Here is a 24,547-nt window from a genome sequence, read left to right as displayed (position 1 = left end):
TTTGTATTCTTGGTCGACCATTGTGGTTGTCATCATTCTTATTGTTGCAGTGGGGAAGAGGTCAGTCAGAGGAAACAATTGGCCAAGAGTATGTGTTGGCCTTCCCAGGCCACCCTCCCGAACCTACTTTGTGTGACACCCTTTCTTCCTTAGGGCCACAAGAGATGGGAGTTCTCCTTATCGTTAAGCTGAGGACAACTCCTTGGAGGTTTCACCTGAGAGCTTGACAGTTCCCTTCTGAAATCCAAACTTCACCAAAAATAACTAACACAGTGTTATAACAAATATAACAAGACTTCTAAAATCAGTCCGCCCACGACACTAGGAAAACAAAAACTTTTGTGAAAACAAGGAGGCACTTCAAAACATAAACTTTGCCCTTTCCTCCTCCCTTCACACACACAGCGCATGGCCCATGCTTCAGCTGGCCTGTGAGGCCCTCATACACAATACTCTGATGACTTGAACTAAGTAGAGGATACAAAGGTTAAAATCATGACAGGTTACTGTCTAACTCTATAGTCCTGCAAGAACCAATTTTGAGTCCAATGGAAATTAAGATGATGTCTCTTACTGTCGGCAAGAGTACTCAGTGCCGTCTTATAGATGCACTAGGTATGAATTCCATAATCACAACACGCACACAAAGTTCAGGTGTATTTAAAATAGCCACTTTATTTATTTTTCTATAATTTAATGTGATACTGCTCATGAAGCTTCCATGTCGGCCTTGATGTGAGTTTTTTTAAATCACAGAATTCACTTCTTAACCCAAAACTCCAGTAAGAAAATGAACTTGAGATGTTTCACACTGAATCATTTTGTTTGCTGCTTTGGCTCTGTTTATGTGAACAGAGAAGAATAAAGAAGATTGTTTTATTGTGTTAGCTGTTATTTCATAGTCAAAAGGATAACGGTTTTGAAATCTTTATTTGAAACACTAAGAAACTGTTGGGTTAGACCTCAATTCTTCAGTAACTAAGAGTTTGAAATATTTTTCGAAAAGTGAAAATCAATTTTTTAATTTGATTTTGCTGTTCATAACATTTTTAAGATCTTTTCAGGAGCTCCTTTTTCTGTCTTCTTTATTTAATAGATAACTACAAGTAAAATCCAACAAAGTACAATTTAAGAAAGTACTATTTGATCTCAATATGGCGAGTGATATGCAAGGAAATTAACTCATTTTATATGACTTTCAAAATGTATGTTTTTGTTTTGCAAAAAAAGCAAACCAAGACTTTGGGGTCAAACGACTTACCTAAGATCTCATACCAAGATGCTCTTTGAGAAAGCAGAGTTTTTAACTTTCAGTCAACTGGTTAATACATTTTGATCAATAAACACATAAGAAAATAAGTAGAGAAGTTTAATATTACATTATAATATTTTTCTGCTGCTGTTTTCATTTTGACTAGTTCCTCAAATTTCCCCAAGCATTAATCAAATTAACCCACAAACTCAGTCTCATTTGTCTGAGAAAGACACTTCCATATTGCCTATATTTGTTATAAAATGTTAGGAATAAGAAACATACATAATGTACATATATAATAACGTAAATATACGTATACTCTCTGATATCAAAAAATTTGTATTTTAAAGTAGGTGTTAATTCACAAAGTTGACATATGCTAATGTTTAGTTTTTATATGCATTTTATATAATTTTTACATTAAAGAGAATCTAAAATTATATGAACATTTTTCAGTATGATCAGAAACTTAAATGTTAAAGCTGATCATAGATTAACTGACTAAAAGTACAACACATGAATGTGTGAAATGAAAATCCAGAAGGGATGATGGCCTCTGATGCTTTGCGGGCCTGCTGTCATTAGCATGTTGACCACATTTCCAAGCTGAAATTTCTGTTTCTGGAGTGGTATGTATTGCTTATAAATAATCAGAGGGTTTCTGTGTAGTATAAGACAAATGTTCACATGTCTGGGTTCCACAAAGAAAGAGTTTGAAGCTTATTGCAGAAGATACTATTCTCGAGGGAGTTTGGTTTATTTTTACAATTTAAAACCAAGCATTGAAGAATGTCATGGCCCCAGGTCAGCAAATGCTTTCTCCTTGCCATGTTATTTGCACTGTAGACCTAAATATGCCTAACACAGGAATACACAATGACCCCTGCCTCTTCCAAATAAAAGGGTCATGAATGTCAGAGTTTGAAGACTAATGTCTCCTGAATAGAGTTATTTTTTATCATTTAAACTCTTTAGAAGAAAGGCAGTGTGTAAAATCAGCATGAAAAATAAAAGTTATATTGATGTCTTTAGTAACAGAATGTAGACCTCTAGATTCAACTGATATGTCTATAAATGAAGGCCTAATTTTGCTTAAATAAATTGCCAAACCAAAAGAAAACAGTAGAGTTGGTTCATACTTTTATTCTTCTGTGAAGAGCAGGTGTTCATGAGTATTTGTTAAACAATTGAATTAATATAGTAGATTTTAATATTAGCAGATGTTTTGAGCAGCATTCCTTTTCTTCTTCTTCTTCTTTTTTGGTGAGGAAGATTGGTCCTCAGCTAACATCTGTGCCATCTTCCTCTATTTTGTTTGTGGGATGCCACTACAGCACGGCTTGTTGACTGGTGTGTAGTTCCATGCCCAGGATCCCAACCCAGGAACCAAGGGCCACCGAAGTGGAGCATATTAACTAAACCACTACACCACCAGGCTGACCCCTACATTCCTTTTTTTATCATCAGTTCTTCCTCTTAAATTTTTATCAGGTGTTCTATGCCAAAGCTTCCCCACTTTATTGCAATTAAATCATTAAAATGAAACTATATAATGTCTTATAGTCTTTGATCAGTACTTAGCGAGTTAATAGTTTAAAAATTGAAATGAACTCAAAATGAGTAATAGCAAAGCAATTTGGTTTTCAGCAAAGCAAATAGAAGTTCGAGTATTGCAAGCATTTTTGCATCAAATAGGTGTAAGCTAATAATTAAGCATCAGCAGAAATAACCCTACTGTATTTTCAATATTGTTTTATTTTAAAATGCTGATACAAATGAACTATATTGCATCATTATAGTTAACAGCAAAAAGCACCCAGAGTGTCTAGAGAGAGCAGTGGACTCGGGAATCCTGCAACCTGTAGTGTTAGGTGGAACTCCTTCAGTTGAGAAATGATGGAAACCTAACTCAAACCGAAGCACAGAAAGGAATTTCCTGGGGCATATAAGCAAAAAGTCAGGGTGTTAATGACTTCAGGCATGACTACATCCATGGGCTCAAACAATGTCAAAGAACTGTGTGCCTTCATCTCCCATCATTTTCTCTACTGGCTGTCATTCTTGGGCAGACTCTCCTGAAGGGACAAGAAAGCCACCGGCAGTTCCAGGTCTACCAATCTCAGTATACAGAAATTCTTTTTACTCATAGTTCCTTCAAAGGTCCCAGAAACCTGAGCCAGGCTTAAGTCACCCAAGGTCACCCCTGAAGTAGGATCACTGTAGCCCAGAGGATGGGATGAAATAATTGGACAGACATAGGTCACATGACTCTCCCTACAGCCAATGAGGAGTCAACTACGTAAACCACATGGACTGACAGTGGGAGAGAGGTGGTTTCCTGAAATTCAGTTGGAGCGTGATACCTAGAAGAAGGAGGAATGGTGACTGGGCAGATAAAAACAGCAGATCCCACGAAAACTGGGTCAGAAAGCAGTAATTCATCACTACTGTTTGCCTTATTTAGGAAGTCATTTAACCTCTTTGACCAGTCTCACCCTCTAGTTTTCTCATCTTTGAAAAAGTTCCCTGCAAGAATTGCTGGGAGAATTACATAAGTTGCTCATGGTAAGAAGGTTGCATATATTAATTGTCACCCATTAACCCTTTGTTGACCTGAACTAATGAAAAGTGATAATTGGCATTTACACCAAATTATTTCGAACTATTAATGGGTCTGGAAGTGAGATTCAGAGCACTGGGGAGAGGCATTCCTGAACATTGCTGTCTCTTGGCTAACAGGCTTGTTTAACTTACTGTAATTAAGAATAAGTTAGAATCATTTGATGATGAAACCTGAAAAAAATATGGCAAGTCGTATCTGTACACAAACATTCATTTCTGACTCAATCATTCTTTTATATATATTTTTATTAAAATGGAATTATAATTACAGTTAAAAATGTAAAGATTTATACTGGAATCTTACTATTTACTTCTTCACTTAATTTTCCTAGTAGATCTTTAAAAATCATTATTTTTCCCAGCACCATTGCTCTTTATTAGGTGGAAGTTATCAGGAATAATGATTACTTTTATTAATGTCTTTTGTTCAGCTTTGAGAGATCAAACATGCCATAATTAAAGAAAAAGGCTGGCTTAGTGTTATGGTTAAGCCAGTTAACCTCAGGCAAGTGACTTGACTTGCTTGAACTCCAGGTTCCCCATCTGTAAAATGGGATGACATGGGTGCAGCAGACATGGGTGCTCTTCTCATACACCCTGGCACTCACTGTTCCAAAACAGTAACAGCACTCCCTGCAACTCTCCAGAACTTTCTCTCAGCTCAACCACAGCCAACCTACAAGTGTCCAGGACCTCATAGTCCCAGGAGTAGTTGGAGGCCAAATACGTCATCTTCCTTGCCCCATGTGTGGGACAGTTTCGATGTGCGTTCTCTACTTTTTCCTTGAGTTCCCCAGTGAGATTGAGTCCTAGTTGCCCACAACTGTACACTGCTTGATAACATTCCCTTTATTAGCTGCTTTTCCACCTCCTCTCATTTCTCCACTGCCCTCCTATTATTTCCTGGGGTTACCTCCCAAATAAGCTACTTGCACTCAAATCTTTGTCTCAAAACCTGCTTTTGGAACAACTCAAACTGAGACACTTTTCTGTAAACAGGCCTAACAGAATCAAAAGTGAAATACTGGTAAGGGCAGAGTAGCTGAACACTGAGAAAAAATAAAATGGAAAGGGCCTGCGCCACCAGCTCATTCCTTCCAACCTGTCACATAACTGTCTTAGTTGTTACCATTCATGAAACCCTGGTCAGTGGCCTCAAATCCTGGGATCTCCTGTCTACAAGGGACTTAGCCATTTATCCCAAACTCTCAGGTCATAGAAGAGGCAGCTAAAGAAGTGAGAATGTTGAGACTATCACCATATTTTCTCTGTCCCAGTGCAGAGTCCTCCCTACGACTCCAGACTCCCACTTGGGACCCTCCATCAGGACTTGCTGAGAAAAGAGATGCAATGCCAGCTCTTTACAAGTTATCAGTTGGCATCCATAGCAGTGGTTTTCAGACTTGTCCTTGACATAACATCCTTTCATTCGTGTTTGTTTCTTCTAACAAAGTCTCACAAGAAAGGTCAATGTATGCGAAAAACCTTTAAAAGGATTACAGTCATGCATCACTTAACAATGAGGATACGTTCTGAGAAATGCACTGTTAGGCAATTTGTTCATTGCGCGAACATCATGGAGTGTACTTACACAAACCTAGATGGTATAGCCTACTACACACCTGGGCTATTCGGTACTAATCTTATGGGACCACCATCATTTATGTGGTCCATCGTTGATCAAAACGTCATTATGTTGTGCATGACAGTATTTTGGTTGAATAGAGGTGAGCCTGGAGTGTAGCTGTGACGGCTGCCCTACTCCTGCTTCCTCTCCTGCCCCATGCCATTCTCTGCAGGCACTTCTGCCAAAACCTCAGGAGATTCAGGATGCTCAATTTAAAAACCACTCTTCTGGAGGAAATATTGACTGGTTCAAAGATCTGCCTCACAATTAAGATGGCATCCATTTAAATATGTTTATATAGATTACTTGTGTAGCAATATAAGGAACAAAAGGACTGAAATGAATGAACAAAATCAACTTAAACAAGATAGATTTTCTCCCAAAAGACAAAGAAAAACGGATGAAAACTATATGATGTAGCCAATTCTTTTCATGCCTTAATTAAGTTACTGCACTGAGAAAGCTGCCAAAAAGCCACTCTCGTATTTTATTGATTAAGATCTCATTTAAATTCCACCTATTGACTTTCTACCCTCTGTAGAAGGTCACGGAAGAATGACATTATCATCTGTGAGTATATTCCAAGCTTCTCTTACCTCTGTGTTGTTTCATATGTCCATAGACTTTTCTGAAATATTTGAGATTGGCTAAAATGAAAAAAAAAATTCTTTTCACGATAGCCATTATGAGTCCATTGTTCATTTGTTGTCTTGGTAACTTCCATCTGATTTCCCTTCCTTGACTGCGTTTCCTCCTTTCCCAGGAGGCAGAAATTGGGCCTGAGCAGAGGCAAATGCCTGGCCCAGGAATCCTGGATTTTTCTCCTCCAGCCTTAAGTGACCTCAGTGTCTGCTCAGAAGCATGGTTCCAGCCAGAATGTCACAACCATGTCCATTCACAGCTGAAACAGCCTTTGTTCAGAAAACAGCCAGTCAGGAAAAATATAAACAGTAAAAGACACAGTCAACTGTCAGTCCCAAGAGGTAGGGAAGTGACCTTGGTAGTCCAATCCACCCTAGTCTGCTGAGTTTTGTTAAAACTTCTTTCCCTCATCAGACTATACCTTCCCAAGATGCTTTGCCATTTTGCATGAAAACTAGTGGGACAAGGCAGATAGTGTCTATTTTTCCCGTAAGTGAGACGTCTCATCAGAACATAGTGTTGATAATCGCTGAGTGTTACCCTTTTCCCTTCCGGGTAGGGGTCAGGTGGGACTATGGCTCAGTCAAAAGGAACAGCTTGGCAGGTTGCACTGTGCTGGAAAAAGGCCACGAAGCCACAGGCATTTGGCCCACAACGTCTGCATTACCCAGAGTCTAATTTTGTTAATAGTCAACTTTAGACCAAATAAGTGGAAAGGAAACAGATCAAATGTGAAGAGAATCAACTCCACGGAAAACAAACAATGACCACAAGGAAGCCAGATGAGGTGAGATGTGGACTGTCTACCCTAACACTTAACAGAAAAGCTGAAAAATGTGCAATGGCAATGGGTGAAATAATGTCAGGAAGCTGACAATGACCAATAATTTCCATTATTCATTATAGAGATTCTAGAGCTCTATCTTGACTCTGAACCACTCTGCTCTATAAGACTCCAGTTGCAAAAGCAAAATTATCTACAGAGTAGGGATAGTATTATTTTAAGAGGAAGGCTTAACGAGGATGATTGGCAAAATCAACCTTCACACCTAACACTCTACCTTACACATAGAAAATGAGCCAAAATGAGTCTTATTAATGTTTCTATTTGTCTTTGTTTGGGTTCTCCCAGAAGCTGACTCTGGGAGAAGAATTCAAGCACAAAGAGTTTATTTGAGAGGCGATTCCACATAGCTCTAGTAGGGCAATTTAGGAAATGAGAATGAGGAAGGGAAGGCAGCCAATAAAGATTGTGTCATCAAGAAAGTTACCAGTGTGCATCACTGCATCTCAGTCTTGGGGCAAACTCTAGAAGCCAGTGTAGAACACACGCCTGAGTTTCCCAACCACAGTCACTGTGGATGCTCTTAGGAATTGTTCATCCTCAGGCACTTCCATCTGCTCTCCATAAAGTAAGCCATCAGACAAAGAGATGCAGATGGAAGTCCAGCCCAACCATATCTCCTGGGGCACCAGTACTGTCAGCTACAATGTCATTATCAACAAAACAATATTCACCATGATCACAACAGTATAAAAAGAATTTTTCCATCCAGCTATGCAGTTGTAACAAGAATCTCCAACCTGTCAAAGGAGGGATCCTCCAAGGTACCTGGTGCTCATTGAACTCTTCTGTATTCTAACATACCTGATGCAGTTCTTGGATATTTTAATCTAGCAAATGTGTATTGCCCACCTCACTTAAGAGCTACAAAGAAGTGGAATGAAATCAAGATAAAGTTTTCACTCTCAAGGAGACTGTCATTCAGAGAGGAGATGATATATACAAATAACTATAATAAAAGCAAGAATGTGATACACCTCCATTGATTCATCCAGCAAATCTGAGTGTCCTTTATGTGCTAGAGAAGCTTGGAGGAACAGGAAATTTTTATTTATTGTGTCAGTATTTGCTCGGAACTCTTTACCTGCTAATTATCTTGTACAGATACAAGAATGAATCTTTGAATCCGTGTTGTTATCCCCATTTTACAATGAAGAAACTGAGTCTTTGAATGGTCAGGTAATTTTATTAGTTTGGGAAGGAATTAGTGAGAAGGCTAAAAGGGCATGAAAGCCGAGATACTACCCTTGGCCCATTCGTTCATTTATTTAGTCAACACACATCTTTTCAGCCTTACTGCCTATGTCCGCGCTTGAACTAGAAATAGAAAGGGGCCATTCTAGGCACAGAGTTTTGCCAGTTTGGATTCTATGCATGGACATGGCACCGCTCATCAAGCCATGCTGAGGCAGCATCTCACATAGCACAACTAGAAGGACCTACAATAGAATATACAACTATGTACTGGGGAGCTTTGGGGAGAAGAAGAAGAAGAAAAAAAGCAGATTGGTAACAGATGTTAGCTCAGGTGCCAATCTTAAAAAAAAAAAAAAAGAAAGAAAGGTACCATTCTTCTCTTCTTGGGGCTCCCAGTATAGTAAAACCTCCTCTGTGAGGAAGGGTATTGGAGGCTTTTGAAGAAAGTGACTCAAGCTGTACTTCGAGAGTGCTGCAGAGTAGAGAGCTGAATGAGGGACAGGCAGAATTTAAGGCACTAAGATAACATGTTCTAAGTAGTTCACCAGAAAGTTTTAATGAGCACATCTTCTGGGCCTGCCTTTACACTAGACACTGAAACAGACATAAATGAAGTGAAGATCATGCCCCTTGCCCTTAGCAAGCCAGTGTCCAGCTTGACCAAGGAACATGACATTCTGGGTAAGGATCTAGAACATTTTTGCCTCCTTTGCATTATGCTCAGGAGCCATTGTGAAGGGTCTCCTCTGATAGAGCAATGTGGCAGGGCATAATAAATCTTGCACGTGTTGCATAATAAAATGCAACAAACTTGTTTTCTAGCCTCTGAGAACCTCGAACTCTAAATGATAAATCAGTATTTACGCAAATCTAGTGGAAACACTCCAAGCCTGTGTTCAAGAGAGCAGGGTTCTTATCTGGATTCTGTCCTTATCTAGCTATGTCAACTAAAAAGGACTTTCGTCTTGCTGGGTCAAAGTTTGTTTATCTGTCATGTTAAATAATAAGACTTTGTCTTACCTACCAAACAGAACAGTGAGCAGTAAATAAACTCGCAGATGTGAGAGTATTTCAAAGAAGGGAAAGTGCTAAATCAAAGTTAGGTGTTATTATTAAGAACTTTCACACAAACCACATAAACAAGTGCAACTTACTACAGTGAAAACTGCAGGGACACAGAAAGCCATGAGAGCTGAGTGAGGGGTTAATTTTCAAAGGCTTTTGAGACGAGCACGTAGCCATTTAGTGGGCATTGTCACACATCTTGGACTTGTATTTGTACTTAGCTGTGCTAATAAAACAGCTTTTACAACCAAAACGGAATAAGAATACATGACACTTTTCAACCTAAGAGAAAATAATAATGCATGAAATCATGTTTAGAACATACTTGACTCCAGGATTGAAAAATAAGTTGATAAACTAGAGGAAGAAACCAGCAGATTTCGTATACTATACAAGAACAGTTAGTTGGCAAACGTCCTATGAAAGTTTGTGCCCAAGCAAAGATAATTGAAAAGGAAACATTGAATAGATTATTTCTGCAAGCAGGCAAATCAATTTTGGTGAGCCACAGGATACTGAAGCCATCTGCACTTACTTTCTCTGAGCTGGTCTAGCAGAACTCACATTAGGGTCACAGTACCAGGAATAAACATGAGCCAAGGAAATAGCTTCTCAGTGCTATGCTTGGAAGTGACTTAAGGAGGTGCTAAGCCATTGGACCAGTAGCATTCCAACATACTCTGGTATCATAACATTAAGAATGGGGATTGAATGATGATGAATGGATTCTCAATCACCTAATCCAAGTGACATCCAAACATTTGAGCGGCCAGCTCCTGCCTAATTGGCATTTGGCTCAACAGAATGAGGCTGGTGGCCATGTTAGCTGGCAGGCATCTTGTCCAATTTGTCCATCTCAACTGTGTGATGACTCTCTGGATTTATAGGCCATCTGTCTTGCAAGGCAGAATTTGTACAGATTTCTCTGTGTTTCCAGGCTTTGAAAGATGTTATTTGCATGTGTTTGGCTATTTTTATTTTTTAAGCTAACCTGCATATTTTTTGCAAAACCCACAAAATGATGTCACATCTTCTGTTTAGCATTTCTCTTGTCCTCACATTGCCATAACAAGTTTTCTGTTGTATTTTATTTTTCTTCCTAAAAGTTAGGCTCATGTGTTGGAGAATAAAAGTGCTAGTGGATGCCTTTAAATTACTTGCAGAGATTAGAATGTAAATTAAGTCTGGAAGAGAATTTTAGACCTTGATAGACAAATCCAAATCAAAGAGCTAATCCTCACGCCTCTGCCAGATGGATCATTTGTCCTGCCTGAGCCCAGCTTCTTTTAACAGAAAGATTTAAGTAACACGTTGTAGAGAGCTAAGTAAATCATGGGAAAAAACTCTTCCTCGGTCACATTCAGGGCTATTTTTAGGACTAATCCAGGGTGCTCAGATTGAAGCCAACTGCCAGGAGGCAAGATCTCCTTTTCATCATCCATGCGCCTCATCCAGGCAAGTGCTGGGAAAGTTACTTGGATAAATATCATCAATTGCACTCACCACCATCTGTCTTTCCATTGCTCCTCCATAGGCTCCAGATCCAGCTTGCACACTAAGTCCCTTGTGACCTCACACAAGTTGCTTACCTCTCTAAGTCCCTGTTCACCTGGAAATGAGAATTAAAAAAGTACCTCTCTTGTAGGATTTCTGTGCCTGGCACATGGTCAGTGCTCAAGTAATGGCACCTCCTCCTCCTACTATTATTATTATTATCAACCTTTTCCTGATACTAGATTATGTGTGATGTCTTCTACAGCAGCATAGCATAGTGGTTAATGGCACGGAACACAAAGCCTGACTTCCTGGGTTCAAATCCCAGCTTATCTACTTAGGAGCTCTGTGACTTCGGGCCAGCTACTTGCCTTGGATTTCTCATCTATAAAATAGGCATAAAAGCAGCTATAAAGAGTTATTATGAGGATGAAATGAGTTAGTATTTGCATAGAGTCAACAGTTTATGAAGGTCTGTTAAATCATAGACTTAAGATAGATTAAATTCATGGAGCTCTTCAAAGCCTGGCTCTCTCTCTTTCTTCTTTTCCTCTCCTGCTTGCACTTATACAACACATTTCCTTTCAAGCCAGAATCCATTATTTTTTTAAAAGTACTGTTTGTAAACACAGCCAGCCACATTTTCTTCCCTTGAACCTCCACAGCATTATTTTTTTCCTTTAGCACTTCGTTGCTGCTGCCTTCCATCTGTTTTTAGGGCTAGCTCAGGAGCAGTTCCACGGTGGTGCTTTGATGTCAGGATGGGGTCATTTCCAAGGTAACCGTCCTAGTCAAAAACATGTCCTGAACAGGGAAGAGCCTGCCCTGGGGGACTTTCAGGCCACCTTAGTAATGTGGCATGAATTCTATTTAGAGATTACCTTTCGACCATTCCCACTGTACTTTTTTCCTCCCCTGGTCACAGAGATCCTGTAAAGTATCATGAGAAGGTGTAGTGCTGAGGACTCGCCACCAAGCTCAGAAGTTTCAGTGCAATGACAAGCATAGGCTTGTGTCACCTGACCTTATCGAAAGTTACTTTCGTAAGCTTGTGGGTCGAAGAGGAGGACCTATGGATTTGTTTCAAATAAATGTCTTACTTGTGAATTTAAAAAGAAATTCTACCAGGGCTGAGCAAAGAAGAGGAGAGGGTATGACAGGGCAGTTAACTTGCCCTCTGCAATGTAATGAAGTACAATCAACTCTTCTATTGTTTAAGTATTGATTTGCCCTATTCTGAATTATCTGTGTCCCCTTCCTCTGGTCTATTTTAGTGGCTTTAGCCATTTGATTAGCACTTCTGCCTTGGGCTAGGCAGAGGGAGGGAGTAAAGATAAAACTTTCAATCTCTCCAGGATTCTTGGTTGGGACTCAGCTCTCCAGGCTTTCCCTGTGGTTCTTAAGCACACTTGTTTACCATCATGGTACCATCAGTTAAAGCCAGGCCAAGCCCCTGGGGTCTGGTCTCTAAGCTATCATTGTGTTTCTTTGATGTTTTTCTCTTAATCCTTCCTTTGCGGTGTCATTTACAGCTGAACTAAGAATTGCCATTTTTAGTTCCCTATGATACAAATTAGTTTGAGGTGTTTAGTTGCCAAGATAATACACAAAACTACTCACGATATGTATTAATTTGTTGTTAGTGCCTTCCAATGGATTCCAACTCCTAGCAACCCTGTATCCAGCAGAGTGGAATCCTGCCCAGTCTTTTTGCACCATCCTTTCACCTTCTGGCACTCTATCAGACAACAATCCACTGTTATTCACAGGGTTTTCATGGCCAATTTTTTCAGAACTGGGCAGCCAGGTCCCTCTTTCTACTCTTCAGTCTGGAAGCTCCGCTGAAACCTGTCCATCATGGGTGACCCTGCTGGTATCTGAAATACTGGTGGCAGGGCTTTCAGCATCACAGCAATGTGCAGCCACCACAGTATGACAACTGACAGACACGGGGTGTGGTTCCCTGAGTGGGAAATGAACCCTGGTGGCAGTGAATCTTAACAACTAGACCACCAGGGCTGCCTTATGTATTAATACATAAACGTTAATATTCGTGGAACCTAACAGTCATTCTTTCAACTGATATTTATTAAGCATTTATGTGTCAGTCACTGTCCAGGTTCTAAGGATCAGCAGTGAACTGACAAAAGCCCTGTCTAGTGGCTAGACTTCCCACTGAGTACCTGCATCTCTTTGCTGAAAACTTTCTTTGGCACCTGGAGGCCTCTCTTCCCAAGGGTGTAGTGGACAGAAGTACTGGGAATTAATACCCCTGGAAGCAATCAGCCACTGACTGATGGGATTTGGTGTATAAATACCCCGGTTTCCTCTCCCTTTAGATGGGACAACCTGCAAGTACATGTTCTTCCTCATTTCCCAGTGGTTCCCCAAGGGTAATCCCATTCCAATTCCAGTTGCCTACAGTGGCGATTAGTTTGATAATTCACCATTATGGACTGCCTTCCCCACGCTCCCACCACTGTTTCCAAGAGACCACCCCCTAAATAAACAAATACCCAAATCCTGGTCTCAGAGTCTGATTCAAGGGAAACCCAGCCTAAGACCCTCTGTCCTCATGAAACTTACAATCTTGTAGGAGGAGACCAAAACTAACAAGCCAGTCTATATAGAGAATGACAGATGGTGATAAATGCCATGGAGAATATTAAGTAGTGTATGAGATAGAAGTGCCAGCAGGAGGAATTGCTATTTCTATAGGGTGGTTGGGGAAGGTTTGGGAAGGCTTCGTGTTATAGTGACATTTGAGGTCACTCTCAGTGCACTCAAAATAAATGTTTTTTTCTTCTATCTTAATTTCTATATTGAAATAACCTAGGGTGGTGTCTAAGTGCTAAGATCCTTACCTAGTACTTGGTCATCAGAGGAAGACTCTGGGCTTTGGTCATCTGTTCAAGCTGGTAGTCCCGATACAGCCTTGTTCCTTTCTGGTCTTAGGCATTGATCATCATTTTAAGGACAGTGGGTTCAGCTACATGCTTGCTAATCACGGGTGGACCAAGAGGGACCTCTCTAAGGCTCAGGCACAGGTCCATCTATTTAGACCCTGCAGACACTTCTGCTCCTGCTGTTTCTGGCCACTGGGGAACGCCAAGGTTCGCAGCTTTCTGGAGCATCTCCCAGGAAAGGAGCCACAGGCTTCTCTCTTCAGAACATCAGACTTGTCTGGCACTTCCCCTAGACCTGGGGACAAGGAAGGCTTGGTAGAAAACTTCCCTCAAAACCATGCAGTTCTTCCTTCTCGGCCATCCTTACCTTCTCTGAGGCAAAGCTAGAATGCTTTGTTGCTGCCTATATTGGAGGAGAGTGAGAGAGACTTGGGAAGAATAAAAGGGAGGAAATATCTCATCTGTTAAGTACTGCCAACTATGACAGGATTCAATACACAATTTATTTCAGCTGCTTTAAAATTTAGTTCCAGAAGTCTCCTTAATTTTTTTTGGATTTAATGGTCTAATTTTTCCAGCAGTGCTTTGAACTCAAATTGTAACTTCACATGAGAGACTTGGGAAATACAGTTACAATTCTGGATGTATTTTCTGCTGATTGAATGAGGCCATGAGGGACACATCCCATGACCGCCGTGAGGAGAGTTAGACAACTCCCCAGCACTTATAAAATAAAAGGTCACATGACTCAGTCATGATTCCCCTAGAAATTTGGAGCACTGACAACTCCTTACACACACTGCCATACCTGTTCCACTCAAGCAGCCTGTGAGGTTGGCAGAAGAAGCCAACAGGTTCACGTACCTTCCCACCTGAAAAGCACTGAGAGCACAGGCTGCCTCTGTGACTCTGACCACACTCTACCTGGGAAAAGATGTAGCGAGGAAAGCCTGACAGACAATTATCCATAGAGTGTCATCTGTGGTGAGATGTTAATCACTGCATACTTTCCATTAGAAAGATGTAAAAGAAAACCAGGGAACCCCATGATAAGTCCCTGACCAGGCAAAGCAGATCCATGACAGAAAACCTTTGGTTCCTCCCTTCTGATTTAATTTTACCTAAAAATATAAGGATCAAAGGATAAAGCATGCAACATCTGACTCTTAAAACAGAACAAAAATATCTGCAGTGTGGTGCACTGGAAAAATCATGGAACTTCAGGACAAATATGGTGAGCTGAACATATTCATCTAATTAAACTCTTTGTGAAGCCACACTGAAAGTGCATTAAAAGAGATATTTTTTAAAGGCATAATCTGGCAAGAGTGGGGATGATAGGATGAGAGATAGCAATTATATGATTTTGGCACTGGCTATATGTTTACAGCTATAACAAATCTGAGAAAATTGGTCATAGATCAGCCACGTGAAAATCTGGGAATGAACCTGAGTTATTCTATAAAAAACCTTACAGGACTCAGAAATTGATGGCGCTAGGGTCCTCTGGAAGTCGGGTTGGGGTAAGCCCTAAAATAAGGAGGATTGGTTAACAGTTGTTTGTGGAATAGTCAGAACTCCCACCTGGGAGAAGACTGAGGTTGACACAGGCCCAGGTGAAGGGAGGGCTGCCACTTTAAAACAAGGAGATAAAGTGATCAAAAACATACTGAGTGCTGAGACCTCCAGCATTCTTCCACCATTTGGCTTTAGAATGCTGGCATCCAGGGCTTTACTCTCCTGCAAGTGATTAAACAGATCTTCTCTCAGGACTCTGATCAGCCCGAGAAGAATGAACTAACAGTATTGCTATTAGGGGTTACTCCAAAGAGACAAAGACTGAGCCCTCTACAATGATGCCTTATGAACTCATACTTTTCAAGACTACCAGATACGTTTCAAAATCCAATCAGCTCTTTAGTCCCCCAGTTTGAAATGTGAACAGACAATTAAAAATTACTAGATGTATGAGGAAAACTTCTTGAAAAAGTAGAAATAAGCAGTAAAAAAGGTAACCTTGGCGAAAACAGTGCAGTGAGAAGAAGAGTTATCATATACATATATCATTAATATAGTAATTATCATTAATAATTAATATTAATTTTATTAATATTAAAAGTAATGTAATTGATATAATAATATCTCCGTAGAAAGATAACAGAACATATTGTACTGCTGAAAAAGGAACAGAATGGTATTTTAAAAAGAAATATCAGAGAACAAAAACTCGTTCTTAGACATTAAAAAGAAGGCAGCAGAAACAAAAGCCTCAAAGAAGAGTTGGAAATAAAGTTGAGGAAATCTCCCAGAAAGTAGAGCAAAAAAGTTACATGAAAAATTGGAGAGAGAATGTATAAAAATGTAAAATTTTGCCAAATCATATTTCAGAAATAGAAAACAGAGGAAATTATCAAAAGGATAATCCATGAAAGTTTTCCCAAACAGAAGGATCATACCTTTCAGACTGAAAGGAGTCAAAGAGTACCCAGCACAGGGGATAAAGATAAGCCTATACCAAAGCACATCATTGTGAAAGTTCAAAAAACTGAAACTGAATAAGATGCTAGAAATTTCCAAAAAGATAAAACAAACAAAAAGAAACAGGCCACATATCAGTTTTTAGGATGACAAATCGGTAAGTCTTCAAACCTCTTAACAACCACACTAGAAGCTAAAAGACAATGAAGCAAATTTTCCCACAAAAATCTAAAAGAATAATTTTTCCAACCTAGAATATTATAGGCAGCTAAACTAGCAATCAAGTATGCAAGTGTCGTGAAGCCAATTTTACATATGCAAGGTTCAAAAAATTGAACACTCATGAACACTTCCTCAGGAAGCTACTGAAAAACATTCTCTGACTAAAATGAAAAAGCTAACCATGAAAGAGGAAGACCTGGTATACAGAAATAAAAGAGATTTAACAAAGAAGAGAAGTAAAAGAAATGGAAATTGATCAATCTAGATTGGAGCAGGTCATAAGACTCCAGGAAAGACCCTCAAGAAAATGAAACTGGAAAACATTTATTGTGTTTGAACATATTGCAAAGAGGTTTGGATAACTTGTGGCGAGTTTGAAGTTGGATTAGAGATATGTGCAAAGAAATGAAGCAAATGACAAAACAAGACATATTAACTACAGGGAAACTTAAAAATTGTGCATTAAAAGAAAAATAATCATTGTTTTACTGTATGACTCAGCCCTGAACAGAATATGTAGTGATGATAAAATAAGCACTGATTACACATCTAACTAAATTGTAATATAGCTGTCTCAGAAGGCTGGGAAGAATGTGTTTATGTACTGTGGGGTAGAAAGAAGAAAGAGCAATATCTTCATCTCCCATGGTGGGAAGTCAAAAAATAGTCATACAAGCATATTATTTTGAGATATAGAAGTAAATACCAAAAGCATCAACTAAAAGGTTTGGAAGCATTTGCTTCTAATCGAGGGGAAATGAGGGAGCTTGTTTCTACTAGCTATCATAGCAGAAGCAGTTCTGGACAGCAGCTATAGAAATAGATCTAAATTTAGAAAACAACCCTTGCCAGTTGCTTCCAGACCAGGCTGTTTCCCTGTAGTCATCTCCTGCAGCAGTATCTGTGCATCAAGAGCAAATCAGATGGGGGTTTTTTAACTGTACCTTGGCTGCTCCATCCACTGGCCACACTCAGCCCCTCCCTTCTCCTTCCTTCTAAATTCAGCCCATCAGCAATCAAAATTGGCTGATTTTCCTCCATGTTCTGCAAGATGTGGGCAGCAGAAAAGTGAAAGAGAAACTGGAGCAGAACTGGAACAAAATGAGTGGATCCTCTCTGAGGATTCCTGAAATTTACATCCTTAAGAAGCCAGAGGGCTTCTTTGTGGCCAACATGAAGTTAGTTTGTTTATCTGCTAAGTGGGCACCTTGCTCTGACTCCAAACTCTTCAGCTACATGTGCATTAAAAAACTACACTAAATAAATAGAAACCTGAACTGCACGTCAAAAGACATCAAAGAGGGATATTACACAGTAGTTTTTCAAGTCCTTGAAGGTCAGGACTCGAATGGACAAATCCTTGGTTATTCTCTATCCCTGGCACATGGAGTTGGGCCCTCACTAAAAATATATTCATTAATCACCACCAAAAAGGAGTTCCCTAGCTCCAGGGTAAGTTCAAGATATCTTGTTCTTCATGGAGAGACTCGAGCTGAAACATCTCTTCTCAGATGCCTGGAACAGAAGAGTCAAGCTGGAAAGTCCTGTTGGAGTAGGTTTCTAGAAGTCAATAGACCAAGGGATCAGGAGCTGAAAGGATGAGAGAACCAGTTCACAAATCTCTTCCCATTCTCCTGTTCTATTCTCCAGAGCTCCTTTTTCTGGTCACAGATCTTCCTCATTCTTAATTGTTCCCAAGGCCCATGGGATGGCCTCAGGTTTAGAGAAGGCATTGGAGTAGCTTGTACCTCAGTGATATATTCGTGGGCCTTTGCATGCACTTGAAAGCATGAAATACATCCAGTTGAGTGTCACTGGATACGCTGCACAGTTTTAAAACATCCCTGGAAGGTATCGTTTTGTCACAGCAGAAGTTCAAATTTCTATCTTCCTGACATGTTCAGGAGGCCCCCAGTGGAGCCTCAGTCATTATCCACCCCAGGGAAGGGGAGAAGCAAAAGGAAGCCGAGGTACTGTTGCTGACCATGGCATTTTTGCAAAGCTGTGTGACATTTGAGAGTTTCTCTGCAGCAAAAATATTTCTGAAGGATGAGGAGACATATAAATGGCCATTGGGGACCATCATTTTATCATGCCACTTTCCTCTTATATCTCTTTGAAGATTGTTCCTCCCCATTGAACTCAGATCTTTTCACTTTTGCTCTAAGTGGTTCAAACAACATATATGCTAATAAAGATCTTTAGGTTCCATTATGAGTGACATGTCCAATTGGAAGCATACCAATCTTTTATTAAGAAAATATGTAAGCGGCTTTATTTTTAGCGTTTGTCAGCTGGCCTTATCCTTCTGAACTTAACTTCTCTTCTTGTTGATTTTATTCCAGAAAATTGTAGCGTTGGTTTTAATTGTGGTTTGATGTCTCATAATCTCATTTTACTATGGGACATTTTGTTTTAATTTAGCTAGTAATCATCCTTTTGTATTAAACCACTTGAATTCATAGAATTCTACAGCTAGAAGAGACTTAAGAGCCCATATAATTTATTCATCCTATGGTTGAGGAATTTGTTCTTGATCAGTTATTATTTGCAGGAATGGAAGCTGGATTTCTTGTGCTGTTACTAATTTGTTTAGAAAAGCAATGCTTATCCTATCTCAATTCTCAAAGATTTCCGTTCTTCTATGCTCCTCAATGGACCAGAAAAAAAATTGTAAGCACTTTTGCAAACACCGTGCAAAGCTGATGGAAAAAGACTGATGCATTCAAGTGAATAGCACCAGCAATATTCCAGCTGTTTTTAGGCTAATTCATTTGCCAAACATCTGCATTTTTTTCAGCTGAACTCCTGACCCCCTTTACTGACACTTTGCAACTTACAAATCTACTGTACCTTATCTGTACTTTTTCATCGGCTTTTCTTGACTTTGACATATCTCTGCCTAGTCGTTTGATGCCTCAAAAGTCTTATGCAATTGCTCCTTTAGTTAGCAAGGCAAAGCTCTGTGGTTGAAAAGCTGCTCGCTGGTGTCTGCTCTCCTTCAGTCTGCAATCATACTCTGAACTGCCCTCCAAACTCATTCATTGTTCTTGTTCAAGGTTAGGTAAATTCCTTCACTGGAGATTTTTAAATTATTTAATATAATTAATTATAAATAATCCTCACAAACACTGATTCACCTAACTCCTGTTTTTTTTTAACTGATTCTAATCTATGCTAAAAATTGTGTTAAACTCTTTGACTCCCATTAACTAATAAAGGTAGAGAAGATAACCCAAAGATTATGTTTAAGTGACCCATAGGACATTAACCAGATTTATATTCAATTTAGCAATATTTTTATAGGTTTTGGGTTTTTTTTGTTTTGAGGGGTTGCTGACACACGCACATATGTATGTATCAGTGTCTCAAGCCTCCTTTGAAATAGCCTTATCTTCTTGGTTTCCTCATTAATGAATTAAATAAAACTTCAACACGTGTTCTTTGGTATGTTGCCAAGTATAAGTTGACCTTAATTATAATGCCCTTATTTGAGAATATCAAATATATAGCTTGTATACCTCCACTTTTCTGTTTTCACCTATGACAGACATCAAAATTAATCACAAGCGTGGCTCAGAATCTTTCTCAACACAAGTGCTCAGAAGGCATTAGAATCAACACTAAAGTTAACATTAATTTGTCATTCTTGCCATAGGTTTTGTTTTAATTGCTTTTAAGAGTTGCTGATCAGACCGAAGGATATTTATTCCTGCAAGATAACAGACACGAACTGGCAGCCTCATGGTCAAATCTTGCACCATAAGATGATATGTCTGGTCACACAGTATTTTATTGTTGTTATTTGCATGCCTTTAGAAGAAGTGTACACATACCCACAGTGCTTTGGGGCACACATTATTCCACAGTCACATTACTTTCCTTTGCTGGCCCCTAAAGACACTTACATTTACCCTGTCCCTTGAGGAAGAGGCAAGTTAGAGGCTGAGTTGTATGAAATTGTCATTTGCATAGGTTAAAAATGCCAAACATTAGCAATTTCATATGATTCAACCTAATCAGATAAAAGAATCAAAATTATGCTATCCTTGGTGATCTTCCAGTTTCAGAAGAAATTATTTTCTATTTTGAATCACTAATCATCAAAAAGAAATGCTGATTTAACACCTACTGTGCACAAAGCATCGTGGTAGATTCCAGGGATGACGAAGATACAAATATACACCCTGTTTTGGAGGAGCGCATGCCTGGTTCTCCAGGTGTGAATAGTCTTATTTCCTATTCGATTGTGAGCTCTTCAGAAGCAAAGGCTGTGCTTTACTGTGCTGTATTTGTCTGTGTATACATCACATGGCAGATGTTCAGTAAATCTTTGTTAAATGAGTAGAAGGTAAGGAGAAAGGGGAGAAGGAAGAGAAAGAGGGAAGGAGGGAGGAATGGAGCCTAGTTTGAGAAGAAGCTGACAAAATGGACTTGTCACAGAAAGAAAAAAGACTACAAAGAAATTAGATTAAAAAAAAATCACCTCTGGGGCTGGCCCTGCGGCGTAGTGGTTAAGTTCAGTGCGCTCTGCTTTGGCAGCCTGGATTCTGATCCTAGGTGCAGACCTACACCACTTATTAGCCATGCTGTGGCAGCAACCCACATATAAGGTAGAGGAAGATTGCCACAGATGTTAGCTCAGGACTAATCTGCCTCAGGAAAAAAAAAAAAGCCTCCAAATGTGTTTTAGATGCTAACATAGTTTTAAAAGCCATCTATTGAAATAGCTTTGGCCCTAAGTGGCATTGACTTTGGTTTGTTTCCAAAAATCAAAACCAATCTGAAATGATATATGCATTCCACTGTAAACAAATTTTAAAACGAAGGCTGCAAAGGCACTAACCAAAGTGACCTCATCAATGGCCGCATGAGCGGAAGGATCATGTTGTTGGTGATGGTTATTTGGAGACATAAACTATGGCATCTATTCAAAATTGGTCACACAGGTATGCCAGTGTGAGGACCTTTATGTCATATTTCTTATTTCTAATACAAGAGACCATCTTAGCTCTTTTATCATTATTGAAATTATCAAGGTATATGTTAGAGTTTATTTTTAAGGAGTTTATAATGCAGATAATTGTTCCTATTTAAAAGTTTGTTTAGGAAAAACTTTCTTTCATAAAACTCAGCTCTTCTCGTTAACTGAGCCAAACCAAGTTTCTTTCTTTTTCTTTCTTTATTTCTGGAAAATATGAAAGGTGATTTAGCTATAATGTTTCCAGAATTGAGAAAAGTACTCATCAGTCATTTTGAGAAATTTATTGGATGTGAAAAGATTTACACTATGGTAAATAGTCAATGCTAGCTTTACCATTTACAGATGACACACCTCTTACCATTCAAGAATAAGTAATGCTCAAATTAATAAAAATTAGATTATGAGAGACCGTGTTTTTACATATGAGTTTGGTATAGGGGTGAAGAGAAGGAAAACCATTGGTGAAAGAGTAAATCGCTAGAACTTCAACAGAAAGCAAATTGGTCACATGTACTAAAAGCCTTAAAAGCCTTCAAAGTCTTTGAACTAGCAATTCTATTTCTGGGAATCCTCCTAAGAAAATAATTAAGAGATTGTACAAGAATTAACTACCAGAGTATTCAACGCAATGTCATTTATACTAGTGAAAAATTAGAAACAACTTTAATGTTCAAAGATAATGGAATATGCTCAGTCAAGTTATGGTTATATATTTTTAATTTATAAAATATAAATATATAGTATATGTTTTAGTTAAATATTTATTTTCACATGAAAATGTTCATAATATATTGTCCAGTTAATACAAACAACAGAAGTTACTAAATCATATATGTATATATATATGACTGCATTTTCATAAAAGAATTAAACACACATGACACTTTTTTTTCTGGAAGGTAAAGATACACTTCAAGATTTTTACAGTAGTTGCCCTGAAAGAAGAGTTAGGCATGTTTAGAAAAAGATTTATTTTTCCTCCCTGTTCATCTCATTTCCTGATTTTTCTTCAATGAAGGTATACCACTTTTATATTAATACAAAACTGTTTCAACAAGAAAAAGAGAAATACTACCCTCCAACATTTCCTGGCAAGGTCTCTACTACCCACAAATGTGCTGTTTTTTTGAAGCTTTGATTGTTAAAGTTAAAGAAACAAACTGTGGTGATGGACCAGATAGTGAAGATGGCTCTTTCTATGTATTCTACAAAGATTAATATGATAAAGATAAAGAATAATCTCATTATTTAGTGCTAGTCACCTCAGAAAGATAAACCCAAAAGAAAAAATCTAAATAGAATCTAACTAAACTAAAGTGTAACTCATATTTCTTCCATTTGAAGTAAAGTCATTCTAAATGAGAAATGTAAAGACCTTTTTCTATGAGCATTCGATTTCGTGGTCCCAGGAGAGATTCATCTGTGGTCCTCTTTATTTTCTGTTTCAGAGAAAAGATCATTCTTTGAAAACACTTTTGCTTCATTTTAAGTAATTTCTTTGATTATAAAAGTAAGATAAATTCCTAATAGAAAATTTGGAAATTCACCACTAATTCTATTATCCAGATATAAGCACTAATAATATTTTGGTGTTCATCCATAAAGTTGATAACCATTCTTATATTTAAAAACAGGAGATTTGGTACCAGCACATTGGCTGAGTGGTTAAATTTGCCCACTCCACCTCACCAGCCCGGGGTTCACCAGTTCGGATCCTGGTTGTTGACCTACGCACCACTCATCAAGTCATGCTATGATGGCAGCCGACAAAGAAGAACTAGAACGATTTACAACTAGGATATACAACTATGTACTTTGGGGAGAACAAAAAAAAGAGGAAGATTGGCAACAGATGTTAGCTCAGGGCCAATCTTCCTCACAAAAAAAAACCCAAAAAAACAAAAAAACAGGAGATCGGTGTTTAAGTATTGAAATCCTATGAAAGTCAGTGAGGTTCATGTAACCACATTTTCTCTATTATCTGTGGTATTTGGAGATAGTGTGATCCTAGACTACTGTTTTTCCATATTAAAATGCAATTGTGACCACTGTCTTCTACCTTGGATGCTACCAGAATTTTCTGGAAAAAAACGCTAAGGCAACGTGATACCAGCAACCCATAAAAAGAATACATTCACATTCTTCTTAACTCTTCCTTTCCTCCAGGACAGATATCAGTGGACGGATTCATGCGCTATCTGAGCGGAGAAGAAAATGGAGTCGTTTCACCTGAGAAACTGGATTTGAATGAAGATATGTCTCAGCCTCTTTCTCACTATTTCATTAATTCCTCACACAACACCTACCTCACAGGTACGAATTTATAGTTCCTTCACTATTACTTTAGCCAGTCTCACCAAATTTCACCAACTTCTACTTTCTGTTGTTCGAAAGTGAAGGTGTGTTTTCTTTTGTTTCCTGTGAAGTGCCTCTGAGCAGTAGGTTCCACAACCAGGGGCTCCCCGCGTAAGTTATAGCCTTAGGTTTATGAAGCAATATTGTCATTTCTCCACAACATTATCTCTTTCTAAGTTTAAAGTCTTCTAAAATGTATCCATTTGCAGACCAATGGAATTTTTGTGTAACGGAACTCATTCTTCTGCGGACTTCAAGCCATTTACAATCCTACCTAGTTCTCTGGACTGTTTTCTTCTACAGGAAGGGATTCTGAAGCCCTTAATAACTTCTGCTCAGGGCAAATTGCTAATTTTGCTCAAGGTGGAATAGGGCTTAGACGTAAACAAATTGATCTGTGAATGATAATCTGTACTTTGTTGTAAATATATGTATGTATATATATCTCAATACGGTTTATAAGAAAAAATTTTAATAAAAATGTTATAAGCTGAAAGTGTTTTTTTTTTTAAAGATTTTATTTTTTCCTTTTTCTCCCCAAAGCCCCCCAGTACATAGTTGTATATTCTTCGTTGTGGGTCCTTCTAGTTGTGGCATGTGGGACGCTGCCTCAGCGTGGTTTGACGAGCAGTGCCATGTCCGCGCCCAGGATTCGAACCAACGAAACACTGGGCCGCTTGCAGCGGAGCGCGCAAACTTAACCACTCGGCCACGGGGCCAGCCCCTGAAAGTGTTTTTATAATCAAAATAAATTTCTTGCGGAATACTTTCTGCATGGCAGATCTCTAATTACCAGCCTTGAAAAGACTTTGTAAAAAATCTACTGGTTAAAAAGAAAGCTTTTTGAAAACCATGT

At 38.8% G+C, this 24,547-nt stretch overlaps 1 protein-coding gene across 2 annotated transcripts in view; it reads left to right on the top strand.

Moving 5' to 3' along the window:
- Window positions 1-24,547, top strand: part of PLCB1 (phospholipase C beta 1) — a 667,363-nt gene that overhangs the window by 467,550 nt on the left and 175,266 nt on the right. For both annotated transcript variants that reach the window (XM_044748183.2, XM_044748184.2), the window contains exon 10: window positions 23,503-23,649. In XM_044748183.2, coding sequence (XP_044604118.1) covers window positions 23,503-23,649 — 147 coding nt within the window. The remainder of the gene's footprint in view (window positions 1-23,502; window positions 23,650-24,547) is intronic.

The sequence above is a fragment of the Equus asinus genome, chromosome 15, assembly GCF_041296235.1.
Source record: "Equus asinus isolate D_3611 breed Donkey chromosome 15, EquAss-T2T_v2, whole genome shotgun sequence".
Taxonomy (NCBI): domain Eukaryota; kingdom Metazoa; phylum Chordata; class Mammalia; order Perissodactyla; family Equidae; genus Equus; species Equus asinus.
The sequence above is the reverse complement of the archived record's forward strand: the minus strand, read 5'-3'. Positions and strand labels throughout refer to the sequence as shown.